This window comes from Podarcis bocagei (assembly GCF_964188305.1).
Source record: "Podarcis bocagei genome assembly, chromosome: 3".
In the NCBI taxonomy this organism is placed as follows: domain Eukaryota; kingdom Metazoa; phylum Chordata; class Lepidosauria; order Squamata; family Lacertidae; genus Podarcis; species Podarcis bocagei.
In genome coordinates, this window is record NC_138127.1 from 53,873,189 (window position 1) to 53,887,015 (window position 13,827).

Sequence of the window (13,827 nt, forward strand, 5' to 3'; positions counted from 1 at the left end):
AAACAAGCTCAGAGATCCTCCCTTCCACTCTCTCTTGGGTCAGTCCATTGGAGTTGTACAGTCAGTAGCACAAATATATTTACAGAAGACTCCTATGCGTGCCTATTCAGAAGTAAAAAAGTAATAGACCAAGTGGCAATGGCGACGGTGAAGAGGGCCTTCTTCGCCGCCTCCATTGCATCTGCAGAAAACAGCAGCAGGAGACTCTTTCAGGTGGTTCGCAATCTATCGGAACCACCTGTACCACCGGGGCCTGGTAGGGACCCCAAGATCTCCTGCAATGCTTTTGCAAAGTTTTTTGCAGATAAAATCGCTCAGATTCAGAAGGAGGTAGACTCCACCGTGGGAGCAGGGCCAGGGCGGGAGAGTGCTAGAGTTCTGTCTGGTCCTGTTACATGGGATCAATTCCAATCTGTTACCTCCGAGGATGTGGACAGGCTGCTTGGACAAGTGAAACCGACCACCTGTCTCCTTGATCCTTGCCCATCCTGGCTGATAAAAGCGAGCCAGGAAGGGCTAGGCGATGGGCTCTGCGGGGTGGTGAATGCTTCCCTCTGTGAGGGAGCCTTCCCAGACCCGCTGAAAGAGGCGGTCATTAAACCGCTTCTTAAAAAAACATCTTTAGACCCGGCAAATTTGGCCAACTATCGCCCAGTCTCAAATCTGCCATTCTTGGGCAAGGTGATTGAGTGGGTGGTTGCTGAACAACTCCAAGCACGCCTGGAGGAAACGGACCATTTGGATCCCTTCCAATCGGGATTCAGGCCTCACCATGGGACTGAAACTGCCTTGGTCGCGCTGGTTGATGATCTCCGGCGGGCTAGGGACAAAGGTAAGAGCTGTTTCCTAGTTCTGCTGGATCTCTCAGCGGCCTTTGACACAATCGACCATAACATCCTTCTGGACCGTCTAGAGGGGCTGGGAGCTGGGGGCACTGTCATACAGTGGTTCCGCTCCTTCCTCCTGGGCCGTGTCCAGAAAGTGGTGGTGGGGGATGAGTGTTCAGACCCCTGGGCTCTCACTTGTGGGGTGCCTCAGGGTTCTGTCCTCTCCCCCATGCTTTTTAATATCTATATGAAGCCGCTGGGAGAAATCATCTGGGGGTTTGGACTGGGTGTTCATCAGTATGCAGATGACACCCAGCTCTACCTCTCCTTTAAATCAGAACCAGTGAAGGCGGTGAAGGTCCTGTGTGAACGCCTGGAGGCGGTTGGAGGATGGATGGCGGCTAACAGATTGAGGTTGAATCCTGACAAGACAGAAGTACTGTTTTTGGGGGACAGGGAGCGGGTTGGTGTGAGGGATTCCCTGGTCTTGAATGGGGTAACTGTGCCCCTGAAGGACCAGGTACGCAGCCTGGGAGTCATTTTGGACTCACAGCTGTCCATGGAGGCGCAGGTTAACTCTGTGTCCAAGGCAGCTGTCTACCAGCTCCACCTGGTACGCAGGCTAAGACCCTACCTGCCCGCGAACTTTCTCGCCAGAGTGGTGCATGCTCTAGTTATCTCACGCTTGGACTACTGCAACACGCTCTACGTGGGGCTACCTTTGAAGGTGACCCGGAAACTGCAATTAATCCAGAATGTGGCAGCTAGACTGGTGACTGGGAGTGGCCGGCGGGACCACATAACACCGGTTCTGAGAGATCTGCATTGGCTCCCAGTACGTTTCCGAGCATGATTCAAAGTGTTGGTGCTGACCTTTAAAGCCCTAAACGGCCTCGGTCCTGTATACCTGAAGGAGCGTCTCCACCCCCATCGTTCAGCCCGGACACTGAGATCCAGCGCCGAGGGCCTTCTGGTGGTTCCCTCATTGCGAGAAGTGAGGCTACAGGGAACCAGACAGAGGGCCTTCTCGGTAGTGGCGCCCGCCCTGTGGAACGCCCTCCCATCAGATGTCAAAGAGATAAATAATTACCTGACATTAAGAAGACATCTTAAGGCAGCCCTGTTCAGGGAAGTTTTTAATATGTAACGCTGTCCTGTTTTTAACACTGATTGGGAGCCGCCCAGAGTGGCTGGGGAAACTCAGCCAGATGGGCGGGGTATATTATTATTATTATTATTATTATTATTATTATTATTATTATTCCAACCGAGTTCACTAGGGATTACTCTCAGGTAAGAGGGTATTGGATTATAGCCCTAGTCACCTGAAGCAACCTGACCATGAAGCAGGTTATGTAACCATCTTCAAGAAGTAAATTTGGAGTATTATTTCCTGTGACACTGAGAGATTGACCTAAAGGGCCAAATCAATTGAAAAATTCTTCTCAGCGAGACTCACTGAAATGAATTGCACAACCATTCGTTGTAGTGGGGCTTCTGACTGGAACTTTCTAGGAGATAATAGACAGAAGGTCCCATATCATTTTCTGCCTCCCATGTCAAAATATTTTATTGACAATACAACTCACTACAATACTTTTTAGATTCAGCATTGAGGAATATCTAAAGGTACTCATGTACCCATTGGTTTTGAATTGTCCTTTTTTAAAAAAACAAAAACAAAAAAACCCCTGAAACTACAACGCTTATGAAAACATCTTTGTCACAAATCAGCTTTCATAGTCAGTTACCGTTACAAAAACCACACACACATAATCTCCTATAATTAGGTTAGATTGCTCAATAAATTCTGCATTTTAATTAGCAATCAAGGCTAGTTTGCAGTTGCAACAAGAACAGGAATAGGTCTTATTTAACAAAATTAGCTTTCATGCTGAGCTCAGCAATAGAAAAGAAACTCAGTAGGTCTGAAACCTCTTTTTTAAAAAATTAGTGTTGGTCTTATGGGAGTGATGGGGTCAGAGCCTAGGGCTTGCCGATCAGAAGGTCGGCAGTTCTCCTGCCCACCTAGCAGTTCGAAAGCACGTCAAGTGCAAGTAGATAAATAGGTACAGCTCCGGCGGGAAGGTAAACGGCATTTCCATGCACTGCTCTGGTTCGCCAGAAGCGGCTTAGTCATGCTGGCCACATGACCTGGCTCCATTGGCCTATAGAGCGAGATGAGTGCACAACTGGACCTAACGGTCAGGGGTCCCTTTACCTTTACCTTATGGGAGTGATACTTTTGCCTTATGAGAAGTACCTGGTTGCCTGAGACACTCAGCAGTGGAAAGGAAGAGAATGTCATAGGACAGTGAACAAAAGGGAGAGGCTTTCAGGCAAGGGCAGAGTTTGAACAGAAAGAGGGGTGGGGGAAGAAAGGGGTCACTACAACTTCCATGAGTATAAAGATTCACTGTATGAATTACTGTCCTCTTCAAATTTAGTCTGCCCTGCTATGCACCAGAAATTGAGGCAGGAAACCAGGGTTGGCTTAGCACTCTGTGTGAGTGATTGGTCTTCAACTGGTGGGCTGGGATCACTACTGCAAGGGTAAAAGGACATGTGTCCCTCCAGATGTTGCGGGACAGGGATAGCTTAACTACTGTTGTCTGTGCTCTGGTAACCTCAAGGTTAGATTACTGCAATGCATTGTTCCTTAGGGCTGTCTCTGAAGTTGGTTCAGAAACTTCAGCTGGTGCAGAATTCAGTGGCCAGGCTGCTCACTGGAGGAAGGCGGTTTGAGCATATTACACCGATCCTGGTCCAACTGCACTGGCTACCAATTAGTTTCCGAGCCCAATTCAAAGTGCTGGTTTTGACCTATAAAGCCTTAATCGGCTCAGGACTGCCTCTTTCCATATGAACATACCCAAACCTTGAGATCACCTTCCAAGGCCCTTCTTCATGTGCCTCCTCCTCACAGTGGGGGAGCTTCATGCTCCAGCACCAGGGGGTGGAGAGCAGGCAGGGGCAGGTCTGGTGTGCATCCTGGGGTTGTGGCATGCTGCCTGCAGGGGCGTGGTGCCCAGCGCAGGCAGGGGGGCAGCCGCGATGGCACCCCACGGGGATCATGCTGCCGGGGGCGGTGCACTCCCCTCCCACTCCTCTTCCTTCTTCAGCGCCTCCTCGAGAGGTCCTGAGGGTGGCAACACGAGAACGGGCCTTCTCTGCTGTGGCTCACTGTCTGTGGAATACCCTCCTCAGGGAAGTTTGCCTGGAACCTTCATTATACACCTTTAGGCACCCGGCAAAAACGTTCCTTTTTAACCAGGCCTTTGGTTGACCCGATTGACATCCTATGCCCTTTTAAAATGTGTTTTTTTGGGGGCGGGGGTATTGGGTTGCTATTTTTATTTTTATTAGGTATTTTGTGGTTTTATATCTTGATTTTATTCTGTGAACCGCCCTGACCTGAGACCCCCGGGTATAGGGCAGGATATAAACTCAAATAACTACTACTATGACGACGACTACTACTACTACTACTACTATTAAAGGTAAAGGTACCCCTGCCCATACGGGCCAGTCGTGTCCGACTCTGGGGTTGCGTGCTCATCTCGCTTAAGAGGCAGGGAGCCAGCGCTGTCCGAAGACACTTCCGGGTCACGTGGCCAGTGTGACGAAGCTGCTCTGGAGAGCCAGCACCAGCACAGCGCACGGAAACGCCGTTTACCTTCTCGCTATAAAGCGGTACCTATTTATCTACTTGCACTTGGGGGTGCTTTCGAACTGCTAGGTGGGCAGGAGCTGGGACCGAAAGACAGGAGCTCACCCCGCCGCGGGGATTCGAACCGCCAACCATGCGATCGGCAAGTCCTAGGCACTGAGGTTTTACCCACCGCTACTATTACTACTCCCCAAATCCCAGGCCATTAACCATGCTGGCCAAGATTACAGATTCCACATCCCTGCTGAACTAAGGTGTTGCAGGAGCAGCATCAGTACCACATACAGATATGTGGGTTAAAAAGAGAGAGATCTTAGTCCTCAAGTTCATGTTTGGGCTAAAGGTAGGTCCCAGAACAGAAAAAGCTGGAGACTAATAGTGTCAAAGTTTTGACTTGTTTTGGCCTGTTCTTGCACCTGCTCCTCAAAGGTGGGGAACCCCTTTCACCCTTGTGGGCAACCTTCCAGAGGCCACCTGCCATCCCACCAGCTCCAGCCAACTCACCCAACTTGTAGTTCGTGGGTGTGAATGGGCAGGCTCCCATCCTAAGCTATCGCTTAGCAGAAGGTGTTTAATCAGTGTGCAGCTTCCCCATGTGGTGAAATACTGAACTGCGATGGACAACTTTCTCTATAAAGCTCCCTCAGCCCTGGACTGACTCCACCCACCCTGGTTGGCAGTGGAACAGACTCCCACATGAGATGGTGGACTCTCCTTCATTGGCGGTTTTAAAGCAGAGGTTGGGTGGTGGCCATCTGTTGTGGATGCTTTGGTTGACATTCCTGAAATACAGGGGGTTGGACCCGGTGACCTTCAGGATCCCATCCAACTATGATTCTTGGTAAGCCCTGTTGAGTTCAATGGGATTTACTCCCACAGGATTAGCCATGTGGAAACCCCTGGGCAGAAAGGAGTAGAAAGGGTTCCCCAATTCAGCTGAGTCTTCCTTGAGCAACGATCTTCTTGAGCTGTGGTATATTCCTGTATCCTTCATTACTGACTTGTCCTCCGATTCAGATTTGCTCTTTAAGCCTGGCTATTGGCTCATCCCACAGCTTCTGGTTCTGGGTTCACCTCAGATTTCTGTGTCCAGCTGACATTGCCAGGGCCATAGCACTGTGGTGGTACACCTGCCTTGCATGCAGAAGGCCCCAGGTTCAATCCTCAGTATCTCCATGTAGGAATAAGAGAGCCCCGTGCCTTAAACCCTGGAGAGGCCCTGCTAGTCAGTGTGTAGACAATACTGAGCTAGATGGACCAAAGGCCTGAGGCAGTTTCCTATGTTCCTGGTGAAATGACCTTCTCCTGGAGAAATTGGGTTCTAAATTAGGGAGGGCAGGAGGGTGGAGAGAATAAGCACATTCATATCATACACTGAAAGCACTATGAAAGCACTTTAAACAGTCATGGCTCCCCCCCCCAAAAAAATAATAATAATTCTGTTAAAGGGGCTGAGAGTTGTTAGAAGATCCCAGATTCCCCTTCCAGGGCTACAATTCTCAGGGCGCTTTAGCAATCTTTCCTCCCAGGGAACTCTGGGAGTGGAATAGGGTCTCCTAACAACTCCCAGCACCCTTAACAAATGGCAGGTCCCAGAATTCTTTGGGGAAAGCCATGACTGTTTAAAGTGATATCCTAGCGCTTTAAATATGTGGTGAGAATAAAGGAGGAAGAGAGAGGTCTCTTCCTCAGGACAATCTGTCAGAGAACCAGCCCATCACTCTCATAGGTGCTTTGCTAGTTTATGAATTAGTGCAAAGCAAAAACAAACACCAGCCAGCTAGCCATAGCACTCATCTAGAAAAGAAATCCAACACCTTTACGTGAAATTTATTTTTAACAAGGGTTGTTTGTATGTGAGAAATTATGCCTAGGGCATGACAAGTCATGGCTGGAACTGAACCATGACTCTAAGGGTTGGGAGTTATTGCTCTGCATTGTGGTGGGTCTCTGCCTCTAAGCACATATCAGCACAGTTCAATAAAGCTTTTAGTCCAAGTGCTTACAAAGAGCTAGGAAATAGCTGCATCTCTTTGCTTCAGTGTGACATGGATAGGCGAAACCCATTACTTATGCAAATATAAGTAAATTATATTCTGCCCTCTGGCCAAGGCATCTTCAGTTGATCAAATAAACGCATCCATATTACAAAACAGGAACAAAAAGGAAAATATACTCTAACAAGTCCTTGTAGTACCATGAAAACCCAGCAGGTTGCGCTTGTGTGCCATTTTCAAAAACCCAGCAGAGAGAGAAACACACACACACAAACACACATACTGCTTTTTCTAGTGATACAAGCAGTTTTCAGGTACCATATTCTGCTGTCATAGATATTAGAACACTTTGTTTTGCATCTTTAAAAGCATTTAGAATAAGTCATGTCACGGACAATAAATTAAACCCATTTCTTTACCATGTTCAGTCAATTCTTAAGTTTGCAATCACAATGGAAGCCATCTTTTACTAAAGGTGCAATCTCTAGGCTGCAGTCCTATACACACTTACCTGGGAGTAAGCCAGAATTGCTCTGGGAGGAGTGCTTTTCAGGAAGTACTTAATTCAGCTCAGGTAGACTGACATCTCCTTCACTGGAGGTTTTTAAACAGAGGTTGGTGGATCATCTGCCAGAAATTCTTTAGCTGTGGTTCCTGCATTGCACAGGATTGGACTAGAGAACCCTCTGGGTCCCTTCCAACAGCACTACTGGCATTAAACAGAGTGGCGAAGTGCTTAGAGGAGGGGTTGTAAAATGTGGTACTCTCCAGATCTGGTTGAACTACAACCCCATCACACCTGACCACTGACCTGGGTTTGCCCAGACCTGCTGCAATCATAGGAGCCAGTGCTAGGGGCTGATGGCCCTTCGCCCCCCCAAATATATATATATATATATATTTGAGGGCCCCCAAAAGTTGACTGGCATTGCCATTCAAATAGTGTGCATCTGCACATCTTGTGATCAATTATGTGGAGCAGGGCTTAAATGCCTCCCCCAATACTTCATTCAAGTTGGCACTGCTGGTTGCAATGTATACCAGACTGACACTCATATTTGGATTGTCTTGTCTTTACCAGAAGAAAAAGAAAAGAAAAGAAACAGTTGTTCAGTCTCTTTTTATATGAAATCTCAAGGGCAAAAGCAGTTTCAGCCTGCCTTCTCCCACGTGCAGTGGAGTGGGGGACTTTGGGACAATGTCAGGAAGCTGTTATTATTAAAAAGCAGTACTTGCCCCAATCCAAAAAACAGCTCAGTCAAGAGGAACAAATTTAATTGGAGATGTATATTCCGTTACGAGTGCTTCACACAAGCCAGGAAATACTATTCTAACTTAACGTCGCAAGAAAGCCGAAGAATTTCCTTCCTTCCTGCTTGAAAATTCACCTCACATAAATTAAAGAATGCTTTCTATAATTACAATGGGTTTATTTGTTTATTTGTAAACTAAGAGATTCCTCAGGTCAACTGCTTTTCTGGGACTCAGCTGGAACTGAGCCAAAAAACCAAACCATTTTTAAAAATTATTTTTGTGGGGGAGGGTAATGCTAAAATGTGCTTCTCCTTTTCATTTTTGCCAGTCCTTGTAAAAAGATTCATTTATCCTGAATTCTATGTTGCCCTTTGCTGCCTTCAATGGCATCATCATGTTGCAAGATTTGATTGGCTGTGTTGACCTGTATCATTTTATTCACTGATGTGATATCACCTGTAGCATCGTTGCATGATCCATTTCACTACAAGATCACTGACTATAACCACATTGTGGGCAGGAGATGGATGGACAAAAATTCCTATCATGCAGAAAAGGTTTGCAGGTGAACATATGATGCAGGCTGGTATTCAGGCGGGTTCCCAACATTCAGTCACACTCTGGCATATTATTGAAACTAAACCCAGGGGAGAGATGCTCTGCAAAGTGGAAGAAGCATTGTCTTTAATGGCTGGAGTCAGCACCAGGGACAAAACTGATTCTTTAGCAATACTGTACAGTGAATATGGGTAGTAAGCAACAACATGCATTTGTAGGGTAAGTCAGCCAGATGCATTCTGCTGCAAATTAACAAATATATATATATCCTGTTGAAGCTCCCTGCAAAGTATACATTTTCATATTGAGAAGAGTTTTCTTTTTCTTTCTCTTTTGTAAGAATCTTTAGCTCTCTGTTCCATAAAACAGAAAAACAACAACCCAGAAACCTAATAGAGTTTGCAAAACGCTGCAGAATTTATTTTGGCATGAAAAACAATTCAAATGCAACTTTCCCCAGATGATGTAAGGAAACAGCTTTTATTCCTGGCCATTCATAAATACAGTGATGCTATGACTGCAAAAGGTGTTCACTCAACAGATGACAAGGCTTTTTAACAGGAGACAGGCACTATCCTGTCATCAGCAGAGGTTATAATCTTTATGGAAGTTTAGACAAGCTACAACAAAAGGGTGGTTTGTTTGTTTTTTTGAACCCTGGCAGCATTTCTACAACTTTTTATTTTTTTACTTCTCTTAACAAACTTTAAAATAACCATGAACTTCTTATTTACACTATGTACATACTCTTTAAAACCCTTAATGTCCAGATGTTGTGCTTGCTAAAACGTTTGTGCTATGAAGGTCAGCCATTTTTAAAAAATGGAATTCCAACTCCCGTCCACCAGATAATTGCTCTCCTCAGAAGTTCACAAAGACTAGAACCATTGTGATGTCACCACTTGGGTAGTGGCATTCTGTCTTGAAGGAAGATAAGGTAAATCACTCACTTAAAGGAAGATAGAATGGTGAGGAGCCAGGGCTCAGGGTAGAGCATCTGTTTCGCATGCCGGAGGTCTGAGGTTTAATCCCAGGCGTGCCCTGGAAGGGCTGGGGAAAATCCCTTCCTGCCGGCCAGTGTAGACAACACTGAACTAGATGGACTGCCTTGGCTTAAGGCAGCTTCCTATGTTCCTAATACTGAGATAAGAAATAATGCTCTGGCTAACGGGTTGAGTTCTCCACTAGAAAAACAAAACCGGAAACTGTAGCAGCTTAAACTATTTGTAAATGAAGACAAACAGTGTGGGGAAAGTACCACACGGTCCACTTCTCTCAGATAGTGCTTTCGATGAAAGATGGTTGCAGCATCATCTCTGCTTCTCTGCTATTTTCTTCAGGCGTATTCAGAACATCCTGCTGCTGATAGATATCTTGGACCAACATGGTGTTTGAATCCTTCCACTCCCTGTACTTCCTTGCTGTTAGCTCAGGATCCTCCAACAACTGGTTAATCGTGGCCAAGTCATGTTCCTTGCACTAGAAGAAAGAAAGAAAGAAAGAAAGAAAGAAAGAAAGAAAGAAAGAAAGAAAGAAAGAAAGAAAGAGAAGTTCGTGAAACTGGAAATGTGAGTTGACCACTAGAGGTCTCTCATATCTGGATTGTTGTCCAATCCTAATGTTCTCCTCTCCAAGCTCTGCAGACCAAAGAAGATAACATCTTCCTTCATATTTTTTTTTAAGAATACCCACATTGTAAACACAATCATGATTTCAGGGATTTTCTGAGGCTGCTAAAAATTACACACAATGAGTTAAATGCCTCAACAACAGCTGAAGCACAACAACTCCATAAACACTTACCTTTAACGTACTATTCAGTGCTCGGATTTTGTGGAGTTTCTCATTAACAGTTGGGTTTTTGCACCTCTTGATGAAGGATTTTCTCAGCTCCTTTTTTGTAGAAGGTCGCCTGTCCCCAATGGGAGACAAACTCGCTTGCTCTAAGGACTTGTAAAGTTTCTCCATTTCATCTACGGAACATTTTGCATCTGTAGAAGACAGAAGACAGGCTGTGTCTAGCAACAAGTCCTAGGGCTACTGAGTTGTACTAAGTGTGCTCCTTATTTGTCTACTAGCTCTCAAGTGACCATACAAAGGATTTTTTTTTTTTTTTGGCGAGGCTTTGTTTTAATCTCTTCCGAGTTTTCCTAAAGTTATTTTCCCCACATTTAAAACAGCAAAGATTTAGCTCTATGGTATATCTGCAAATATTTGTATTTGGCTACTTCCTAACGTGTGCATTTAGTGATTTTGCAATGCTGCACAAAGATAACACCCTGTCAATTGTACTCAGACAAGAGCTAAATATAGACAATACTGAAGAAAAGAGCTGGTTGTGTCTGTCGCAAGACCATGACAGGAAAGAGCAATACTGGGGCCAATTTGCTGCAGCAGCATTTCCTGTGCATATCACTGCCTCATTAAACATTCCCTAATTATGGCAAAAAAAAAAATCTTTCCTACTCATTGTAAAAAGCAGTTGCATATAATTAACGGAAAGTCGCATCAGAATTTATAAATGTACACCTGCATAAAGTGTTTCTGTGACAGCTTTATGAAAACTCACATACACTGACCACAGATCAAGAATTAGCTGTGAATGTGTGTGTTTCATTTAGTCTATACTCAGTAAAATAAAATTTAAAAAAAATTCATCGATGGGTTATATTGTTGTTGTTCTTATATTTATTTATACCCCACCTCTTTCTCTGACAGGGACTCAAGGTGGCTTACAGATAAAATAAGAATAGCTAAAAACATAGAAAAAATATTTTAAATAATTAAACATTAACAGTGTGTGTGAGAGAGTGTAACATACAGAAAATCACAACAAAAACAGTCTATAGAGCCCTACTCATAACAACTCTGATGATGTCAAATTAGGGTGTCCATTGTGGTGCTGGATATCAGAACAAAACCTATGTTCATCAGGCACTTGAGCCTTTATCGCCGTTGAACATTTGCTTGAAAACATCAGTTAAAGTTTAGAGGAAGGAAGTGGTCACCCCTAGAACCAGCACAATGCCACTTAGCAGTTACCAAAGTACACCAAAGATCTTGCTCTCTTGTGTAACCAGCCACCCTGCCTCCCCTCAAGGCAAGGAACTCTGCCCCCCTCCCCCCAAGAATGAAGCAACAAGCTCTGTCTCATATGATAGAAACATTTAATGGTCCTCATAGACCAGGGTTCTCATGAAGATTTCATGCTACTTCAGGCCCTCCCCCCAGTGCATCCCTTCCCCAGATTTATGAAAGTTGTAGGGGCATTCAAGGAGAGCTTGCAGGAAGCACAGGGTTGTTGTGGCAAATGGGAGTTGTAGGCTGTACAGTGATACCTCGGTTTAAGAACAGTCCAGTTTAAGAACAATTTGGTTTACAAACTCCGCAAAACTGGAAATATTGTCTTGGTTTGGGAACTTTACTCGGTCTAAGAACGGAATCCAAATGGTGGAAGGGCACCGGCGGTGGGAGGCCTCATTAGAGAAAGTGTGCCTTGGTTTAAGAATGGTTTCGGTTTAAGAACGGACTTCCGGAACGGATTAAGTTCATAAACCGAGGTACCACTGTATATGCACCAGACGTTTAAAGCTCATTCCCCACTCAACAAATTCTAGGAACTATGGCTTACTCCTCAAAGAGCTTGAGTTTCCAGGACTCAGACTACAGTTACTAGGATTCTTTGTAGAAGGAGGTGCTGTAAAAGTATGGCATTTGCACAGCCTACGTCTAAACCATTGGGAGAGTACCAGTTGGAGGGGCTATTATACTATTATAAATAATGCCTCATTATGTTGCAGTGATGTTTCATTTTCTAAAGCGTCCCCCTTTTTTGTTCTCTATTATAACCAGCCTTGCTGCATCAACAACTGCCAAAGGAAATAAAAATGGCAGTGGTTGGACACTGCTCCCCCCCCCCCAAAAAAGGCCTGTAAATTAGAAGAGAAGCCTATGGACAGAGGGCCACGTACTCAAAATGCTTGTTTATAGCCTCACAGTCTCATACACAAACAAGAAGCCACAGAGATTTCTGTTTATTTTTCCTCCTCTACTTAAAAAAAATATTAAAGCCAGGAAGTAGTCTTGGCAGGCTGCATGCAAGTCAGGATGAACAGAAACATAATGTTTAACCCTTTTTTTGTTTGTTTGTGGGGCAGGGTGGGGGGCAGGATCAGTTTCCCTGTGCTGCTGCTTCCATAGAGGAAAAGATAATGGGGTCCCACAATTTTCACACACACACACACACACCTCCTTAGGTAAAAGAAGGAGTTTGTGAAGTGAGATTTAAGTTGAACATTGGTCATTCAATTTGATACGGACAAAAATCATTCATTTCAAGCCCTAGACTGGTTTCAACAAATAACATTGCTTCCTTCACCCATACTATCACTAAATGAAAGAAGAGGGGGCATCAATCACTACAACTTAAGAGTAGATATGGCACCAAATGCTGGGGACTGAACCTGGGACTCTCTGCAGGTAAAGCAAACAGGCTTTATGGGTCAGGCAGGAAGAGCAATATTGTAGGGCCAACAGATCATCTACTGCTTGACTCACCTTTAGGCAGAGTTTTCGATGCTGCTATTCTAGGCACAGGTAGGCTAGCCTTAGCACTGCGTAATGTAGATGTAGCCTCATTCAAAGAGACCTGAAAGCTGCAGTCGGGTTTGACAGTCCCACTTTCCAGTGTTTTGTTACAGCCTGTTACCAAGTGATCAGTATCCTGAGAGTCACCAGAGGCAGATGGAGATTGATTGTCCATTTCTTCCCCAGGGGAAGAGCTGTTCACGATGTCGAGCCACGACTGTCTATCTGGATATAATACTTTGGACAACGAGGAAGATGAGGATCCTTCAGACTTCATCAGGCTTTCCGGTGAGGACAAAGAACATGATACTTCACTTGATGCGTGCGATGTCAAGGAAGGCTCTTCCTGGTCCTGTTTCTGAGAATAAACAAGAAGGTGGGGGTGGAATAAAGTCAAGTCAGAAGCTGGTCGTGTGTGGCAATATAAAGGGACAAAGATCAGCGAATTTGAAATCATACTCTTCACCTGTGAACTTGGGGCTACCATATAGTATACAAGTGAGTGGTATGGCTCCTTTGCTTAATTTTGCCTCAGTTTCAGCCAAATATTGTTTCCTCCAAACAGTACTGGTTTTAAACAGAAGGCATCAGGTAGACATGGAGAGAACCTCATAAATGTGTGAAAGACTGTCTTTTTCCCTACAGACTTTCTCAGGGGTTTAGATCAGCAGAGGGGACCTTGTTGGTAGTTCTACTGCTCTCAGAAGGTCAGGGGTAGTGGCCTGAGAGTGGGCATTCTTATGGCAGCTCCTATGCCACAGAATCCCCTCCCCACAGAGGTGCAATGAGCACCTCCCTTCTATAGTTTTTGCCATATGCTGAAAACTCACCCCTTTATCCTGGCTTTTGACTCTTGGCACACACACACACACACACACACACACACACACACACACACACTTGCCCAGTCCTTCTCCTTTACCTCAGAGAACAA

The 13,827-nt window shown here is 45.1% G+C and overlaps 1 protein-coding gene across 9 annotated transcripts in view; it reads right to left on the minus strand.

Annotated features, from left to right (window-relative positions):
* Window positions 1-8,699: 8,699 nt before the first annotated feature.
* Window positions 8,700-13,827, minus strand: part of IPCEF1 (interaction protein for cytohesin exchange factors 1) — a 50,667-nt gene continuing 45,539 nt past the window's right edge. For all 9 annotated transcript variants that reach the window (XM_081187451.1, XM_081187448.1, XM_081187449.1 and 6 more), the window contains 3 exons: window positions 12,864-13,251; window positions 10,110-10,297; window positions 8,700-9,785 (listed from right to left, as the gene is read on the minus strand). In XM_081187451.1, coding sequence (XP_081043577.1) covers window positions 9,582-9,785; window positions 10,110-10,297; window positions 12,864-13,251 — 780 coding nt within the window. In that variant the 3' untranslated portion in view covers window positions 8,700-9,581. The remainder of the gene's footprint in view (window positions 9,786-10,109; window positions 10,298-12,863; window positions 13,252-13,827) is intronic.